This window comes from Ctenopharyngodon idella, chromosome 10 (assembly GCF_019924925.1).
Source record: "Ctenopharyngodon idella isolate HZGC_01 chromosome 10, HZGC01, whole genome shotgun sequence".
Taxonomy (NCBI): Eukaryota; Metazoa; Chordata; class Actinopteri; order Cypriniformes; family Xenocyprididae; genus Ctenopharyngodon; species Ctenopharyngodon idella.
The window spans coordinates 19,803,452-19,820,621 of record NC_067229.1 but is presented as its reverse complement, the minus strand read 5'-3'; the positions used below and the strand labels follow the sequence as shown (position 1 = coordinate 19,820,621).

Sequence of the window (17,170 nt, the reverse complement as noted above, 5' to 3'; positions counted from 1 at the left end):
TGCAGTACTGTTTTAAAGCCGTTAGGTGGTGATGTAGATCAAATGTGGACAAGCATATTATAGTGTGCTTCTTATTTGAAGAGACAGTGAAGTACATTTCAACAGTGTAGGTTCATGGCCTTTTCCCACACCCTACGTAGTCTCAAATAATTTGGCAATATTGGGCATGTCGTGACAAAGCATGTGCAAGTGATATTATAAAAATAAATTATTTATAGTAAATACGCGTTAGACATCCAAATAGCTGTATATGCATTGATCATTTTACGACAGAAACACTGAGCGCTATTATCGTCCTCCCCCTCCGTGTCTGTGTGTGTGTTTCTATCAGGGTGGATCAATGCAGGAGCCTGAGCTCCACACACACGCGCGCGCGCACACACACACACACACACACACGCTCGTCCTGTCCGCGCATCCGCAGCGTCGCGCTCGCTCTGTCTCTATCTCACCCGCGGCTGACGCGGGCCGCTCCTGGATATGTGCATGTTATAGTCCGGAAAGCCGCCGCCGCATCGTAGGTTGAAGGCCAGGAGACATGCCGGTGTGAAGGGGGATCGGATATTCGTATCTTCCGCGTTATCTTCCCTAACCCCGGGACCGCTGCTCTGCTGTACCGAGCGCCGGTGCTGGAGCGAGCGGCCTGTAAACACAAGATGTCGACCAGAACGCCATTGCCCACCGTCAACGAGCGCGACGCCGAGAATGTAAGTGAATGATAAAATGTATCAGTCTGCATGAATATTCATGATTATAATGCATTTGTGCTCGTTTGCGTCCTTGTGTTTTAGCTGAAGCTTACAAAAGCTTTAATGGTTTAATAAGCCGGATTGGTTGAATAAATAGTCGTTTTGCCTCCTGAAGGTTTGATAGTCATATTCAGTGTTGATTTAAAGCCATTAATAGAGCTATACCTGCTTATATAGCTACATAGAATGGTCAGGGACGTTCAGGTGTATGTGATGCCTCCCTTTCCTATGTTAACCATTCAGCACACTGATGATCATCATCATATTGTTATCCCATCATCAGACCCACTGCAAGCTGTCCCACCTCATGCTTCAACGTCCCGGCACTAATTTCAATACTGTTTACATGTAACTGCATTGTAATTAATATGTAATAAGCTCGATAGGCCTACTTTAAAGTTTACTTAATGAGGTGTTCTGGGATGAACAGTTAATATGCTAAATACAGTTTTAATGACAGCAAAAGGGATGTAGAAAAAATACTGGAATGAAATACAGTTATTTTGCACAATATTTACTCTGTGTTCTTCATTTAACAGACATTGTTTATTATCCACTGACAAAGCTGATGGTACATTTTTGGACTGACAGGAGGGTAAAGAACATGTTTGTTGAAGGAATAGTTTAACTATGAATTACAATTTACTCACCTTCAAGTAGTTCAAGCCCTTACACTGTCCATTGTTTCTAGCAGTTTGTATTTTAGCGTGAATTTGGACCAATGAGATTTAAATGTGGGTGGGGCTACAACGGTACAACAGAATTGGATAACAATAATGTGTAGTATGTTCGATGTGTACTATAACAAGTAGTATGTATGTCCATAGTATTCATAAAAGAGTAGGCATAGTATTCATAAAAGAGTAGGTAAAAAGTACCCTGGTGAACTACTTCCAGGGAGATTCTGAAGTGCGCCGACTGGACACCTTACTGTCCCACTTGAGAGGATTTGTCACTGACAGTGAAGCGGCGCAACTGACAAGTTACGTCATGTGACAACGTCCATATTTCATTCCTACTATACACATATAGAACATACTTTTTTCAATGGTCGTGAAATAAGTTTTAAACAAATGTGGTACCTACTGTACATTTTGGACACAGCAATGGTATTATGCAGTTCTTTTCTGTGAAACACAAAAGGACAATGTTTTTTTTAACAATCTTTACGCAAGTCTTTTCCATACAATGAATTTTCGCTCCGTCATGCTCCAAAAGGACAAAATAATTATCATAAAAGTGTGCTCTATTCAGAAGCCATACATTTTTTTCCCCACCAAAAATTTAGTGAATCACTGAAAATATTCCACTTTTGTCTGAGCTCTTAAATCTTTTTCATATCCAAGGACAATTAATTGGTCTGGCAGAAATATCGGTCTATCATGAAATGAATGTGATTTGAAAATATGAGGAAACGCAGTGTGGTTTTGGGATTTTTGCATTTTGATGCTGGATGCACAAAAGATGTTCATTCATTGGGGAAGGATCTTGATCAGTAAGTTATTGGAGAAAAGAGGCCTTATAAAGCCAGTGTCTTATGTTCCTGTGGGCTTAAAGTCATCTCAGGTTATAGGCCTGCAGAGCTCTGATTATGTAAAGGATTCCTGAACTGTATTGTTAAAATCCTCCAGTGATGCGGCAAGACACTCAGTCAGTATCAGGTCTGCGGCCTGTGGGAGAATCTTTATGACTTGCTGATAATGGTCGCAGAGGGGCTGTTGACTCAATCATGTAATTACAGGCTGTGATTAATGAAAAGCACAGAAACGCTCAGAGGTCGTCTGGGTGTGTGGCGTGGGTCATTAATGTAAGTAATTTATGCTGAATCAGTGGAGGATACATCTAGAGATCTCTGTCATCGGCTCTGTACATCTCACCATGTTGTCAACCCTGTTTTTGCATTTAAAGGATTAGTTCACTTTCAACTGAAAATTACTCACCTTCAAGCCATTCTAGGTGTATATGACTTTCTTCTTTCTGATGAACACAATCAGAGTTATATTAATAAATATCCTGACGCATCTAAGCTTTATAATGACAGTGAAAGGGACCAACAAGTATAAAGCTCAAGAAAGTGCATCCATCCAAAGCAAAACATACTCCACACGGCTCCAGGGGATTAATAAAGGCCTTCTGAAGTGAAACGATGCGTTTGTGTAAGAAAAATATCCATATTTAACAAGTTATAAAGTAAAATATCTAGCTTCCGCCAGACCGCCTTCCGTATTCAGCTTACGAAGAAAGCTTAACTTTTTCATAAGTTGAATACGGAAGGCCATCAACTGTCCCGGTCGTCTTTCATAAGCTCTGAAAGGTAGCTTAAAACAAAATGCACGCATTTGAGAAAATGAATCGATTGACATTGCATGAAAATGCAGAGTGTGAATGTGTAAAATATGCAATATAGTATGTAAATAATGCATAAATATATAAATTTAACCTAAGGTATTCATTTTTTACGCGGTGCATCAATACATCGTATCGTTAGACATATAATCAATGTATTGATCTATATCGATGTATTGCTACACCCCTATTTTTTACACAGTGAAAATAGCTTGTATTTGACCGAATTTCCAGAATCGTCAGCAAGCTGATTATCTAGATAGCGTGACGAATGTTTATATGGTTGTCAGTGAATGGGATGCTAAATATCATTTTTGTTTTAATAAGATTTTCCCAATAAATAGGCAAAAATAAACATGGTATCCTCTATGATTCCTGTTCTTTCCGACAACAAAGCACTTGAATGCGATGAGCATGACTTCAGAAATGGGAAGCATGTGATGGCAGAATGAAATTTCTCAGCATGAAATATAAAGGGATAGTTCACCCAGAAAATACCATTCTGTCATGCTAATGCCATTCCAAACCTGTATGACTTACTTTCTTATGCGGAACACAAAAGAAATGTCTGGGGGTTTTTTTGTTTTGTTTTTTGTCTGTCCATACCAATATTCTATGGTTGATGTTTTTCAAAATATCTTCTTTGTGTTCTGTAGAAGATGAAAAGTCGTACAGGTTTGGAACGGCATGAGAGTGAGTAAATGATGACTAACACTTTAAGTGCATTATGGGTGTTGGAGACTGCTGGTAACTCATTTTGCGTGCATTGAGCTCATGATATAAATTATCATGCAGGATTGTAAACCATAAGAAGAAGAGTTTGAAATGTTTATCAGATATTTATTGTGTTTTATTACTTGGTTTGCATTCACTCTTGTCTGTTCTCATTCGGCTTGAAGTTGTAGACAGGCTGATATGTGGATAACAGGAATGAGAGTGTTGTAAAGCGCTGTTTGCTGCAGAGTGTCCTGGCAGAGGTCGAAGGGGGTTTGGATATCAGTGCACTTCTCTCTGTTATAATCAATGCAGCTGTCAAACTATAAGACACTCTCACCCCCCTCCCTCGAATTTGCTGCCTTACTGTCTGTGCGTAAATTTGAAGAATGAACAGCAGCACAGGAAGTGCCAGTAATTGAAGAGAAGGACTGCAACCAGTGCTTATTTTGGTAATTGACTACTAGTCTAACTTTTGCTTGAACAATTACTCGACTATTTGGCCTATTAATGCAACAATTAATAATCAACTATTTAGATTTTGCCTTGAGTTAGAGGTTTATTATCATGCATGTTCTAACTAATATTAAAGGCACAATCATAATCTTACCTTTTAAAAATTTAAAGGTCTGGTTTTAATAAATTACAGGTCAAATATGATTTAGAGATTAAAACAAAAAAAGTGTAATTCAGTCCCTGTGTATATTTGTATGCAGTGCTGGGTAGATTACTTACAAATTGTAGTCCATTACTGAATACTGATTTCATGAAAAAATTGTATTACTCCATATTACATTACACATTTAAGGCAATGTAATTGACTACTTTTAGATTACTTTTGACTTAACTCATTTATCACATTGATTTGATTGATTGATATTGTACCATATTGATATTGATGATAAATTCAAAGATAAAGGAAAATTATTCCATTTTTTTGTCATCAACAACATGAGGGGCACCCACATCTGGGTCTGATATAAATAGGACCATGTGAATTAGACTTGGGACTGCTTTGCACACCCCCTTTTATTAAGTATTCACAGTTAATGAACCTCTTTCAAAAGTTCACTAATAATATATATGCCTGTTTATTAAATGTGCATAAATTATGTTTTATTAAGTTTGTGAGGAACACGTTCAAATGATCTATCCAATCAGCATGAGACGAGGCCTATATATATATATATATATATATATATATATATATATACATGGTCGACTTACCTATATTTCTCAACAGTTTTTAGCATCCCTCCACCACCCTGACTCCTGACTCTTGGCTGGTTTCTACCACAGCCAGGAATACGGGGGGAGCACTCTAGGTTTGGCTTAAAGGGTTAGTTCACCCAAAAATAAAAATAATGTCATTTATTACTCATCCTCATGTCGTTCTACACCCGTAAGACCTTTATTCATCTTCGGAGCACAAATTAAAATATTTTTGATTAAATTCGATGGCTCAGCGAGGCCTGCATAGACAGCAATGGTACTTCCTCTTTCAAGATCCATAAAGGTACTAAAAACATATTATCTAGTGATGGCCGATTTCAAAACACTGCTTTGGAGCGTTATGAATCTTTTGAGTCTAATCAGTGATTTGGATCACGTATCAAACCGCCAAACTGCTGAAATCATGTGACTTTGGTGCTCCGAACCACTGATTTGATTCATAAAGCTCCGAAGCTTCATGAAGCAGTGTTTTGAAATCGGCCATCACTAGATATTGTTAAAGAGTCGTTATTTTGGTTTTTTTGGCGCACAAAAAATATTCTTGTCGCTTTATAATATTAAGGTAGAACCAATGTACTCACATGAACTGATTTAAATACGTTTTTAGTACCTTTATGGGTCTTGAGAGAGGAAGTACTGTCTATGCAGGCCTCGCTGAGCCATCAGATTTAATCAAAAATATCTTAATTTGTGTTCCGAAGATGAACGAAGGTCTTAGGGGTGTAGAACGACATGAGGGCGGGTAATCAATGACATTATTTTCATTTTTGGGTGAACTAACCCTTTAAAATACAGAGCTCAGAGCCCTCTTCTCAGACAGCACACCAAATACGCATACTTCTTTACTCTATCTGATGATTTATAACTGTGAACTCGTGAAATATATTTAAAAGAACATGTATTTTAGTGCACATTTTTTTCTCAATGGTTCAAAGTGCACATGCACACAATGAATTTGATGCAAAGCAACGTTTGTTGACATTAGTTGGTCTGAATATACCTTAAGGTCGTGAATTTGTCGCGTATATTTTTAGCACACTTGGGAAAGCTAGTAGTTCTGTAAATTGTGCAAGTTATGTCAAAGCTGATAATCTCCTATCGACTTTCATTGTTTGCTTAAGAAGAAATAAGAAGCCAGTAGTATGACCTTTGCTATTCCTATATCTTAACTCCACACTACTAGATTGATGAGACGGTCGGGACCAGGACCCTAAAGCCAGAAACATGCTCTACGCAAGTAAATGAATGCTTGGTCAGTGGCAGTGCAGTGTTGCTGCTGACCACACTTAATATGCATTCTTGCATCATTTTGGTGGTTACAAACCTTAGTACTCAAGGAGGCAAAAGTATATTATATACATGGGGATGAATTTAGAGATGCAAACTTCTCTGAGAAGGCATTAGCATGTTGTGCTTTAACATGCAGTAGGGATGGACCAAGTACTCAAGTACTCAAAAGTGACAGATGATAATGAGTTATTTGACCTTTTACTGAATTTGAAATTCAGTAGAAACAATGCAAAAAGGTGTCCCACATGCTCCTTTGATTTGTCTTTTGTTGGGCTGCAACTATTATTTTGATTGATTATATTAACTCTTTTCCCACCAGAGTTTTTATTTTATTAAATTTTTAAAACTTTCATTGCCCCTAGAATATATTGTTGTATGAATATCTGAACATGCAATGTATCAAAACAAAGAACAGAGCCTCTGCTTTTAAACAACAACAAAACATTTTATTCTAGCTTCATGAATTTTTTTTAATCAACACTTGAATGTAAGTTCACAAAAAGCCGAGAAAATCGCATTTTTGTCAAAGACTACATCTGGATCGGATTCAGAACAATGATCAAAACATAGATGAGTAGATCGAGTCCATCAACACCCTTGCATCAGGCTTGCATAGCTAGAAGTTTTTTACATTTGCCATACTTGAATATAGTATATTTCATCCTTATTCAACAGAGTATAGAAGTGAAAGTGACGCAGAGATTGAACAGAGCCATCATCATCAAAACAAATCAAAGAGTCAGATCGTTTTTGGAGAGCTCTTGCAGACGCGCTTTGGAAGGCTTTCACTTTTACAACAGTTGCGTAACAGAAAGGCTGTGAGAGAAGGGAGTGCTTTTAAAGAGACAAGCATGTGTGTGGAGAGGGGGGATGTGCATACGGCGGTTGTACCTTGTGGGAATGTTGTGTCCAGGCAGCGTGTTCATTGTCATGCTAAAACAGGAATGCCGATGCTGTGTCATGAAAGCCTGCAAAGCTGCTGCTGTTTCATTTCACCTCTTTTCTTCAGGATTCACTTTTTTTATATATAGATATATATTTGTGACTGATGAAACTTCAGCGCTCCTCCAAAACCAAATGAGCTGCCTGGCTGCCTTCTAAGGACGCTTTCACGCAGTGTGCGTTTCTGAGTTCAAAACCAGCTAGACGCAGTGCATCAGAATGGAACTGAATGCTGAGGCCTGGAGATGCATTTTAAAAGTTGAACTTCTTTTATTTAACATGGTGACCTAAAGCAGTGCTCATGGTGCAAGACGTGTCACGACAGTCAAAGATGTCCATCTAGAATGTGGCACATAGGCAGAAAATTAAACAATAATGCTGATGGCAGAACTGTAACTGAAATGGAACTTTAACTTACTGATTTGTTGACTAAATAGTGATGGTTCTCAAACCGATCTTAGAATGGACAAACAAACAGAATCCCCAAACAAATATTGAGTGAACTATGCGTGGAAATTTCATTGAAGCTATTTGTATAAATGTTTATATTCATAATCAACATTTGGGTCATTAATGAACAAAAGTGTCCATGATAAAGAAAATGAAAAATCTAGTTTAAAAAATATGTGCCAAATTCTGAAGTGAACTTTGATGGTTCAAGAAGAGTTTAAATTTAATCTAGCTATCAAGACAAAACAATAACATACTGTATTTTCCTTACACCTTGAATGCATGTAAATGTGTACATTTTAATTTCAAAAATTAAAATTTTACAAAGCATTGCCTTGTGATAAAAAGGTAAAATTATCAGATATTTTAAGAGAGAATGACCTTGACACACAGAAAACAAAGTCCCTCTTCTGCAGGGGTCATCTTTATGATGTCATTTCCTGTTTTAACTTATTTTTTCTTCAAGTTGATTGCACCACATGACTTTGAGCTTTTTTCTTAAATATTAATAAGCAGTGAAGCAGTTTTGTTAAAAATTTATTTTGTTCTAATTAAATTAGAAGAATTTCTTCATTTGAAAGAGGATTTCTTTATTATGATTATGAACAAGATGAATATTATTTCATCTTTCGGGATTTTGGGAATAGTTCTGCAGTCAGATTTTAGGTCAGCTAAGGTATGGTGAAGCAACATTTTTAAGAGAATCTTATTAAGTTAGTTAAACTGTCGACAGTATATAATATACCCTTGTGAAAAAAGAAGTAATTGTGTTGAATATGCACTTAAAATCTATTTTTAATATTTTTATATTTTAATGTTTTTTTTAAACTGTACTTTCAGAGAATATAATATTAATTAAATTAAAGGCATCTTAAGTTTACTTAGACTACACCTTCATGACTTTGTTTCTTAGCGCACTTAAGTAGACTTTTATAAAGTGCACTTTGTAATAATGTCACATTAAAAAGACTAAAGCACATGTAAAGTACTTGATAATAATTTTAACTGTAGTGTGATATTTGAATTACATTTAAAGTTAATATATTTTAAATATACTAAATTGCAGCTTCATTACAAATGTGAAATTATAATATTTAAATACATGACATACAAGTTACAATAAAAATGACATTAAAGTATATCTTAGTTCATCATAAATTTTCATAAATGCTTGTCAATACATTCAGCAGTACACTTTATGAATATTTCATTGACAACAGAAGTAATAATGAAATTACAGATAAAGATATACTTAAGTCCTACTTAAGTGGGTCAAAAACACTTGTTTAACTAATTGCATTTAGTATTAATTTAATTAAAGTATAATACATTTAATAATACATTTAATAATATAATACATGTACAAAAAATTACATCAGTTTGGACCTAAGTATATTTATTATTAATAAGTACTCTTTAAAAGTATGCTAGTGTACCTTTTTCCACTTGATTTGTACTACATATACTAATAATTCAAGTGCAGCATTTTACAGAATTATTCATTTGGGCCCTAGCCTCCTGAAAGTGCAAAATCTGCTCCTGGGCAGCATTCAGTATCATGTGTTTGGATCATTCGATACCTCGCTGAGTCACCAGTTACACTGAATGCTGATTGTCATGGCCTGGATTGGGCTTTCTGCCATTATGCTCAAAACGCAAGATAATGTGGATCCTAGTTTCGTTGCTTGAGGAGTGACTTATTCTGTAAACTGCGCGGCCTGAGTTAAAATAAGGTTTAGGAGTCCAGCAAAATTTGCCTGTAGTGTTGAAGTTTGCTCAGGAAGAGCAGAGGGAGACACCAGCTCTCTGCTGACTGAAAATTGTCATTGCAGTTATTTTGGTTTGTGTCGGAGTGGCCAGATTCCTCCCTGGCATTAGGTTGTCTTTTTTTAAAAGCTCTCCATGCGTGTTCTTTAAACTTCCTCTTGAGAATAAATGTCAGCTTTCAGCAATGCTGAATTATGCTTGCATTGATGTCAAATATGTTTTCCATCCAACACAAGACATTACTAAGACAGAACTTGCCAGTTTTCCTTGTTTAAGGGTGCTGTGTCCTTATTTGATTGCTAAATTTGAAAATAAACCAAATTCTATACTATTACATCCATAAAAAAAGTTATGCCTTTACATCCAGGAATGTTTTGTGGTGCAACCAACATACAGAGAAAAAAAAAAAACATAAAACAGGAAATGATATCATAGAGAGAACCCAGGAGACCATCATAAATGTGTGTCAAGATCAATAAGTCTCTTAAAGATAATTTGATCTTTTTATGACAAGGAAATTCTGTACAATGTCATGTGGTGCAACTCTTTGAAAGCTTAATAATAATTATTAATTAGGAATTTCTGTTATTTAAAATAAAAAAAACGTTCTAACTTGAAAAATGTTTAAAAATCTTTCTAAAAATAATGATTAGGATGTGTACTCTAACATTTATTCAAGGTGTAAGGAAATTATGTGTTTTGCTTTACATCACAACTTTTCTTAAAAATGACAAAAAATGCTCCGGCGCCGATAGCCTCGTGGGCAGCGTGCCGACACATAGTGCCGTTGTGCTTCTGGCGTCCCGAGTTCGAGTCCCGGCTTGTGGACATTTCCCTATCCAAGTCCCCTACAACTGAATAATTCAGTAAAATGTAACAAAATTCTATGCTTCACATTTATGCTTTTAAACTCTCCATAATGCTGGTCCCATAGACCATCATTACTGTAAACAGGGATGGGTGGAAATTAACATTATGCCACAAATGCTGTTGATAAAGCTTAACTTGTATTGAACACGTGACAATCATGCCCTTAAACTAACCTTCATTGTGAGGTGGTAAAGACGGCATATTGAGCAGGGTAAATGGATGAGATCTTTATTGGGTTACCTTAATGTCGTTGTGTGCCACAAGGAACAATAGAGGAGACACAGTGGTTGTAAGTCCACGAGGGGAGGTCTTTTCTCTAGTGTTAGAGTGACGGACATTGTTCTACTTGAGTTTTTTATGTGTTATAAGACACAGGTCATCCTCAGTTCATCTAAGTCACAGGATGTTACTGTACAAGTGACTCAGCAATTGTTCACAACAGGCTCTTCCAGTCACTGATTTCTGCACACAGCTTCAGTTTAGTCAGTTTGTCTTGAAAGTCCCAACATTGTGTTTCTTGTCAGGGAAAAATGTATGCCGTAATTTTAGTAGTTTGTGCTAGGGGTGAGAATAGTCTAGCATTTGTTAGTTAAAGAGTCAAGGTGAGCGTTGTGTACCAGTAAAAAGTTGGCATAAAATGAAAATTTGGTAACACTTTAGTATAGGGAACATATATAAACTATTAACTACAACTTTTCCCTTAATAAACTCCTAATTTACTGCTTATTAATAGTTAGTAAGGTAGTTGTTAAGTTTAGGTATTGAGTAGGATTAAGAATGTAGAATCAGGTCATGCAGAATAAGGCATTAATATGTGCTTAATAAGTACTAATAAATAGCCAATATTCTAGTAATATGCATGCTAATAAGCAACTAGTTAAAAGACCATAAAATAAAGTGTTACCGAAAATTCTTATTATCTATTTTGTAAATGCATGTTATAGATCTTATTGTAAATGATTCATCCATGTATATGTTTACATTTTTGACCTTGTAAGATTTAATAAAAATGTGATAAATTATGAAACCTCCCAATACTTCTTTCAGGTCACATATGCAGGACTTCTCCAATCATTTAGTGCCCTTAAACCAAGCTCATATTCATCTGCCTCCATTTCGAGAGCCACACCCACATCTCATCATCCAATCAACAACCAATACATAGAACCAAGTCCCCGCCTACTTTTACACTCGGATGTTCATCACAATACAGAAGACAAGATCTGTTGCTTCTTCCGTTTCAGCGCAAATTTAAATGAAAAAAAAATTGTAAAAAAATTTCAGTAGATTTATTACTGACTTTTTTAATTTGTCTCTTTAATAATTGTTTGTAGATTTTTTTTACTTACATTAGTTAGCCTAATATTAGTTTTTGCTGTGGTTACAGTATCAAAATTGGTATTGAGAATTGTGACATTTGACTGGCATCTAAAATTTTGCTGTTTAAACAACCTCAATTCAGCTAAAATAATTAGACTGATATATGTAGTTATCATGAAACAAGATTGCTCATTTCATAATTTTTTAAGGGATGAATTATGAGACACAGCTTCTCTGTTTCAGCATGTTAACAGCATACTTTAAAGTCAAGTCAAATTTATTTATATTGTGCTTTTCACAATACGTTTTTCAAAGCAGCTATACAGAAAAAAACATGATGTTATCGCTCATCTTAATATCTTCATGCATTATAGTTGCATTTAGCTCTGAGAAGGTGGCGATAATATAGTTTACATTTTGAAGTACTCTATTGCAGGGGCCTCATCATTTTCATATGGTCTTTGTTGAAGTTCCTCAACCATTTAAACTTCCATTATTTGGCTATTTTGAATTTTGATTACTTTCAGGATATAATACAATATGTAAAGATTAATTCATTGTAGATTCCATAGTGTGGAATTAGTGGTTTCTGAGGCTTTAAAGAACTAGCATGTGTCTGGAGTCAAGATACTTGAGCAGAAATAAAGTAAAGATCATGAAGAGCTTAGACATACACAATATTTTCCAATGCTTAAGATTCAGTGTTACCTACTGCACTGTATAATATGTATAATATGTACATTGATGATGTATCACTAATGATGACTTGTTTGTTAGTTAAATTGTTATAGTGAGCTGCATGGTTTAAATAGTCATTTGATATTGTGTTTTGTAAAAAATAACCAATAAACTATGATTAAACTGATCGATTATATCTTTTTTTTTTTAAAGGAACACTCCACTTTTTTTGAAAATAGGCTAATTTTCCAACTCCCCTAGAGTTAAACAGTTGAGTTTTACCGTTTTCGAATCCATTCAGCCAATCTCCGGGTCTGGCGGTACCACTTTTAGCATAGCTTAGCATAGTTCATTGAATCTGATATTGCGCCTGCTGCACCCATGGTATGGCAGTAAAGTTCCTTGATTATAACGCCGGAATGAGAGTATAGTTCCTAGCCATATCGGCCTAGAAAATCACAACTTTTCATTTTCTGTCGGTCTTAGTACACGACGTAACGACAGAAGAGTCAAGTTTTAAATAGGAAAAATATTGCAACTTTTTTGATCATTTTTGAGCGAGATGCTAACGGTCTAATCAGATTCAATGAACTATGCTATGCTATGCTAAAAGTGGTACCGCCAGACCCGGAGATCGACTGAATGGATTTGAAAACGGTAAAACTCAACTGTTTAACTCTAGGGGAGTTGGAAAATGAGCCTATTTTCAAAAAAGCGGAGTGTTCCTTTAATGATGTCCATCTGACTGTAATTTATCTCTTAGTTAACATTTTCGCAAAGGGTTTTGTTTTTCAATGAAACTCTGTAATGAAAGTCAGTGAAAGTCTGTATATTCAGAGGATTTTTTTTCACTACAGCATGTGAATGACTGGAGTGCACTTTGCTTTTACTCAGGCACGCAGGCTATTTTCAGAGGAGGAAGGAGAGAAGTTTTGTGCCATTGTGTCTGATTTGATGTGAGCAGGTCTTGACTTTCCTTAATTCTTATTAAACATTTATTGATTATTTTATTGGATACGGGAAGTCATTTTCTACAAGGCTTTTCCATTCTTATGTAGCTTAAAACCAATAATATTGTTTTATGACGTTCAAAATGAGGGCTTTTATGATTGCCAAAACATATCAGATTTCATACCGTAGACACAATCTCAGGTAAAGCTTCACTCCTATGGACCCAGCACTGCACTGGTAATGGATTCTGTTGTAAGTGCTCTCTGTGGTTTGGGCTGAAGGTCTCGGCTCATTTTCCACTTTATCCAGTAGCTTCTTTATATTTCTGATATAGATTGCTGTTGCGGTCTAGCTGAATTTAACTAGCTCCAGCGTTTATTTCGTCATGTTGATGTAATTGTTAGACTGAGCTCAAAGAGCCCTGAAGCAATAATAGAATCGGGAAATTAATGTCCTGAAAGTTGACATGAAATGGAAGTTGTGATAGTCTCTTCTTCCCTAATGTGATGTGTATCTGAGTGAAACAGCATCCCAGAAAAGAACAAATGTAGGGCAGGGCTTGATTTTGTTTATGGGGAATTGATTGGATGATTGGATGGTTGTGGTTTGCTATTGGTGGATCTTATGTGAGTGACATGTTGCCCTGCCCTCACACCACTAAAAACGTTATCAGTGAAGAGATGTTGCTGTAAAATTTCATTTCATCCTGTATACTGTGACAATGATTTAAGGTCATGTTCATGCCATTCCGATGTGTTCACATAGGATTAATTGTGTGTGTGTGTGTGTGTTCAAAAACAGCTAACCAGAGTACAACGGAATGAAATAGAATTAAGGAGTCTCGAGACACTTTTAAAAGTTAAACAATATTTAACTTGATGTGTTATCTTTAATAACTGCTCATGGTGTGGTCAGCTGTGCTGCCATTCTGGATCACAGAAGAATAGGACACAGGAGAAGAAAGTTCAACACCCTTACTTCAGCAATAAAAAAATGTAGGATTAAATACATAAACTATCATATTTAATTATTGCAGGTTTGCGTAATATTCTAAAGTTTAATTTCACTGTTTTTATTTATTTAAAGCAGGGGTGTCCAATCCTGCTTATGGAGGGCCACTGTCCTGAAAAGTTTAGCTCCAACCCTAATTAAACACACCTGAATCAACTAATCTAAGTCTTACTATAGGCTAGAAACTTCTAGCAAAGAATATACACTGACAAGAAGCGAAACTCAATAGAACGTTCCATTGCAACAACCGCGTCCAGCAGCAGCCCTGCGTTTCCGCCATTTTGGGGTGAAAGCGACTCGGCAGTACACTAGTTTCTATGGCAATATCAGCTGCTTTGTTTAAAAAAAAAAGTACATTAAAGCTAAAATCCAACCTGAATGATGACAACACAATAAAATACTATTGCTAGTGATCATCAAATCATTTTAACAGTTTATTTTACAGACTTTGTGTTAAAGTCTTCCACTTTTTTCACAAAACATTTGCTCTCTAGAAACCCAGTCAGTTTGGGTTAAAATTCTTTGAAGTTCAAGTATTAGCATTATAAACACTGAATTAATACCAACATATGAAATTAAATTAAGGACATGCATCAGAAAAATTGGGAATGTAGGACAATATAACAGAATATAACAGCTTGACAGAAACTGTATTTGCAGTGTTGTCTTATATTAATGTCCGTTAAAGCAAGACTATGTAAACAAAAAAACACAGCCACTGTGTCCAAAAGTGGCAATTATGGGATAAGACACAGCAATGCATCATGTTCTATAAGATCATTATTTTTGTAGCGTGATCCACGGGATTAAAACGTATTTCAGACCTAGTGGAGTAATTTACTATTACTATATTACTCCACTAGGTCTGCATGTAGGTATATGTTTTAATCCCCTGGATCACGCTACAAACATGATGATCTTAACTTTATTAATTATTAATTTATTAATTTACTATTAATAGTAAATATGTAAAGTTGCATAAAATGGAAATACTCAATAAAGTAGGCTAACTACGTTACCTCAGATGTGTAATGGTTGGATTCCACAACTGATGACATAAAACATATATAGGTTAAGACAATACAACATTTACTGTAGGTGTCATAAAATTTACTGAGTTTGAGAAATTTTCTATTGCATTTCTGATTTGGCTGTGAGATTCGCTGATTTTGGGTGCGTAAGATGTGATGGATTCTAATGTCCAGTTGGCATTTTCACCTCAAATTGGCTGCCGCACTTCCAAAGTGCCTCCTCGTGGCTGTTAACCAAAAAGCATCAGAGTTTCGCCTCTTGGGTTCTATGCTCTTTGCTTCTAGGCAGGTGTGTTGAGGCAAGTTGGAGCTAAACTCTGCAGAACAGTGGCCCTCCAGGACCGAGTTTGGGCACCCCTGATTTAGGGGAATACTGAATCAAGTGAGATGAGTAAATCATACCTGCAAATTAGTTCTGCAAACCAGAATTCTTTGTTTACATTTTAAAATCACAATTTTCTCGTGGGGGATGATGCCCCCTGACCCCCCTACAACAATTTAATTAGTAAATGTTACCTTTTTCACCTCTTGTGAGTTTGTAGGTCTGGAAAATGCCTGCTTACATTTAGTCTAGAACTACAATAACCATCATGTTTACACAGCACACACAACGCCTCTGCACTTACGATTTCTCTTAACATGGGGACAGGAGAGATGTCAGTCAATAAACATGAAAACAAAGTTACTTACAAATTTGAAAGTAATGTGTTACTTTACTGGTTACTTGACAAAAGTAATCTGATTATGTAACTCACGTTACTTGCAATGTGTTACCCTCAACACTGGAAACGATAGGGGACCGATTGAAGAAAAATTCCTCAAAACAAATCAGTGTAGAAGTAGTAGTTTGGTGGAACGTCAGATCATATTGTTAATCTTATGTCAAACATTTCTTGGAAAAATTTAAAGATTGTTTTATAAGAATGTTTTATTAAAAAATGTGTATTTCATGTTTTTTTTATTTTAAAAATATCAAAGGAATGAATAAAATAAAGATATACCCCCAGTCTCACAGACAAGGCTTAAGCCTAGTCCCAGACTAAAAGGCATGTTTGAGCTGTTTTAACTGAAAGCAACTTGCACCTGCATATCTTAAAATATCAGTGCCATTGTTTTGTCTCAAGACACACACCAGTAAAGTTTTTTTTTCTAAGGCATGTTTATAAAAGATACTGTAATGTCCTAATTAAACTAAGGCCTAATCCTGGCTGAATCTAAGACCTGTCTGTGAAACCAGGCCATTATACAAATAAGTAATAAATTGTAACGATTAGTCCAGACTGAAGGCGTGATGATGAACCCATGTGCAGTTTATTGATTTATCCAAAGTGAACTAGCAAAGCAACCAGTTGACATGAACAGATGTGACTTGAACAGACGTGACTTGAACAGACGTGACTTAAACAGACTTGACAATGAGCAGACTGACTTATGAGACTCACCGACAGCAGGGTTACATTAACAATACACGACAAAGTAACGTGGGGGAGACAATGGCTTTAAATACAAGAACAAGGAGAATACATGACTAAGACAACCAATGGGGAAGTGACACAAGGAACAAGGGAACCAATGACCGAACAGAACTGAAAACCACATGACCATAAACAACCAATCAGAACATGACACATAGACTAAGGGAGAACATGAGGAGCAAGGGAAGCATGGCACAAACAAGCAACATGAAACAAACTACAAAATAAAAGACATGAAAACAAAACCCAAAACTATACGTGACAGATCCCCACCTCTAAGGGCGGCTCCCAACGGCCAACAAAACCCAAAACTATACAGAAAATTCCCGGAGGGTGGTGGAGC

At 36.1% G+C, this 17,170-nt stretch overlaps 1 protein-coding gene across 2 annotated transcripts in view; it reads left to right on the top strand.

Moving 5' to 3' along the window:
• The first annotated feature begins 370 nt into the window (after positions 1-370).
• The window catches only part of mark1 (MAP/microtubule affinity-regulating kinase 1), a 56,392-nt gene continuing 39,592 nt past the window's right edge, over positions 371-17,170 (top strand). The window contains exon 1 of one of the 2 annotated variants that reach the window (XM_051909730.1): positions 371-707. In XM_051909730.1, coding sequence (XP_051765690.1) covers positions 657-707 — 51 coding nt within the window. In that variant the 5' untranslated portion in view covers positions 371-656. The remainder of the gene's footprint in view (positions 708-17,170) is intronic. The other variant, XM_051909729.1, reaches the window with a different exon arrangement.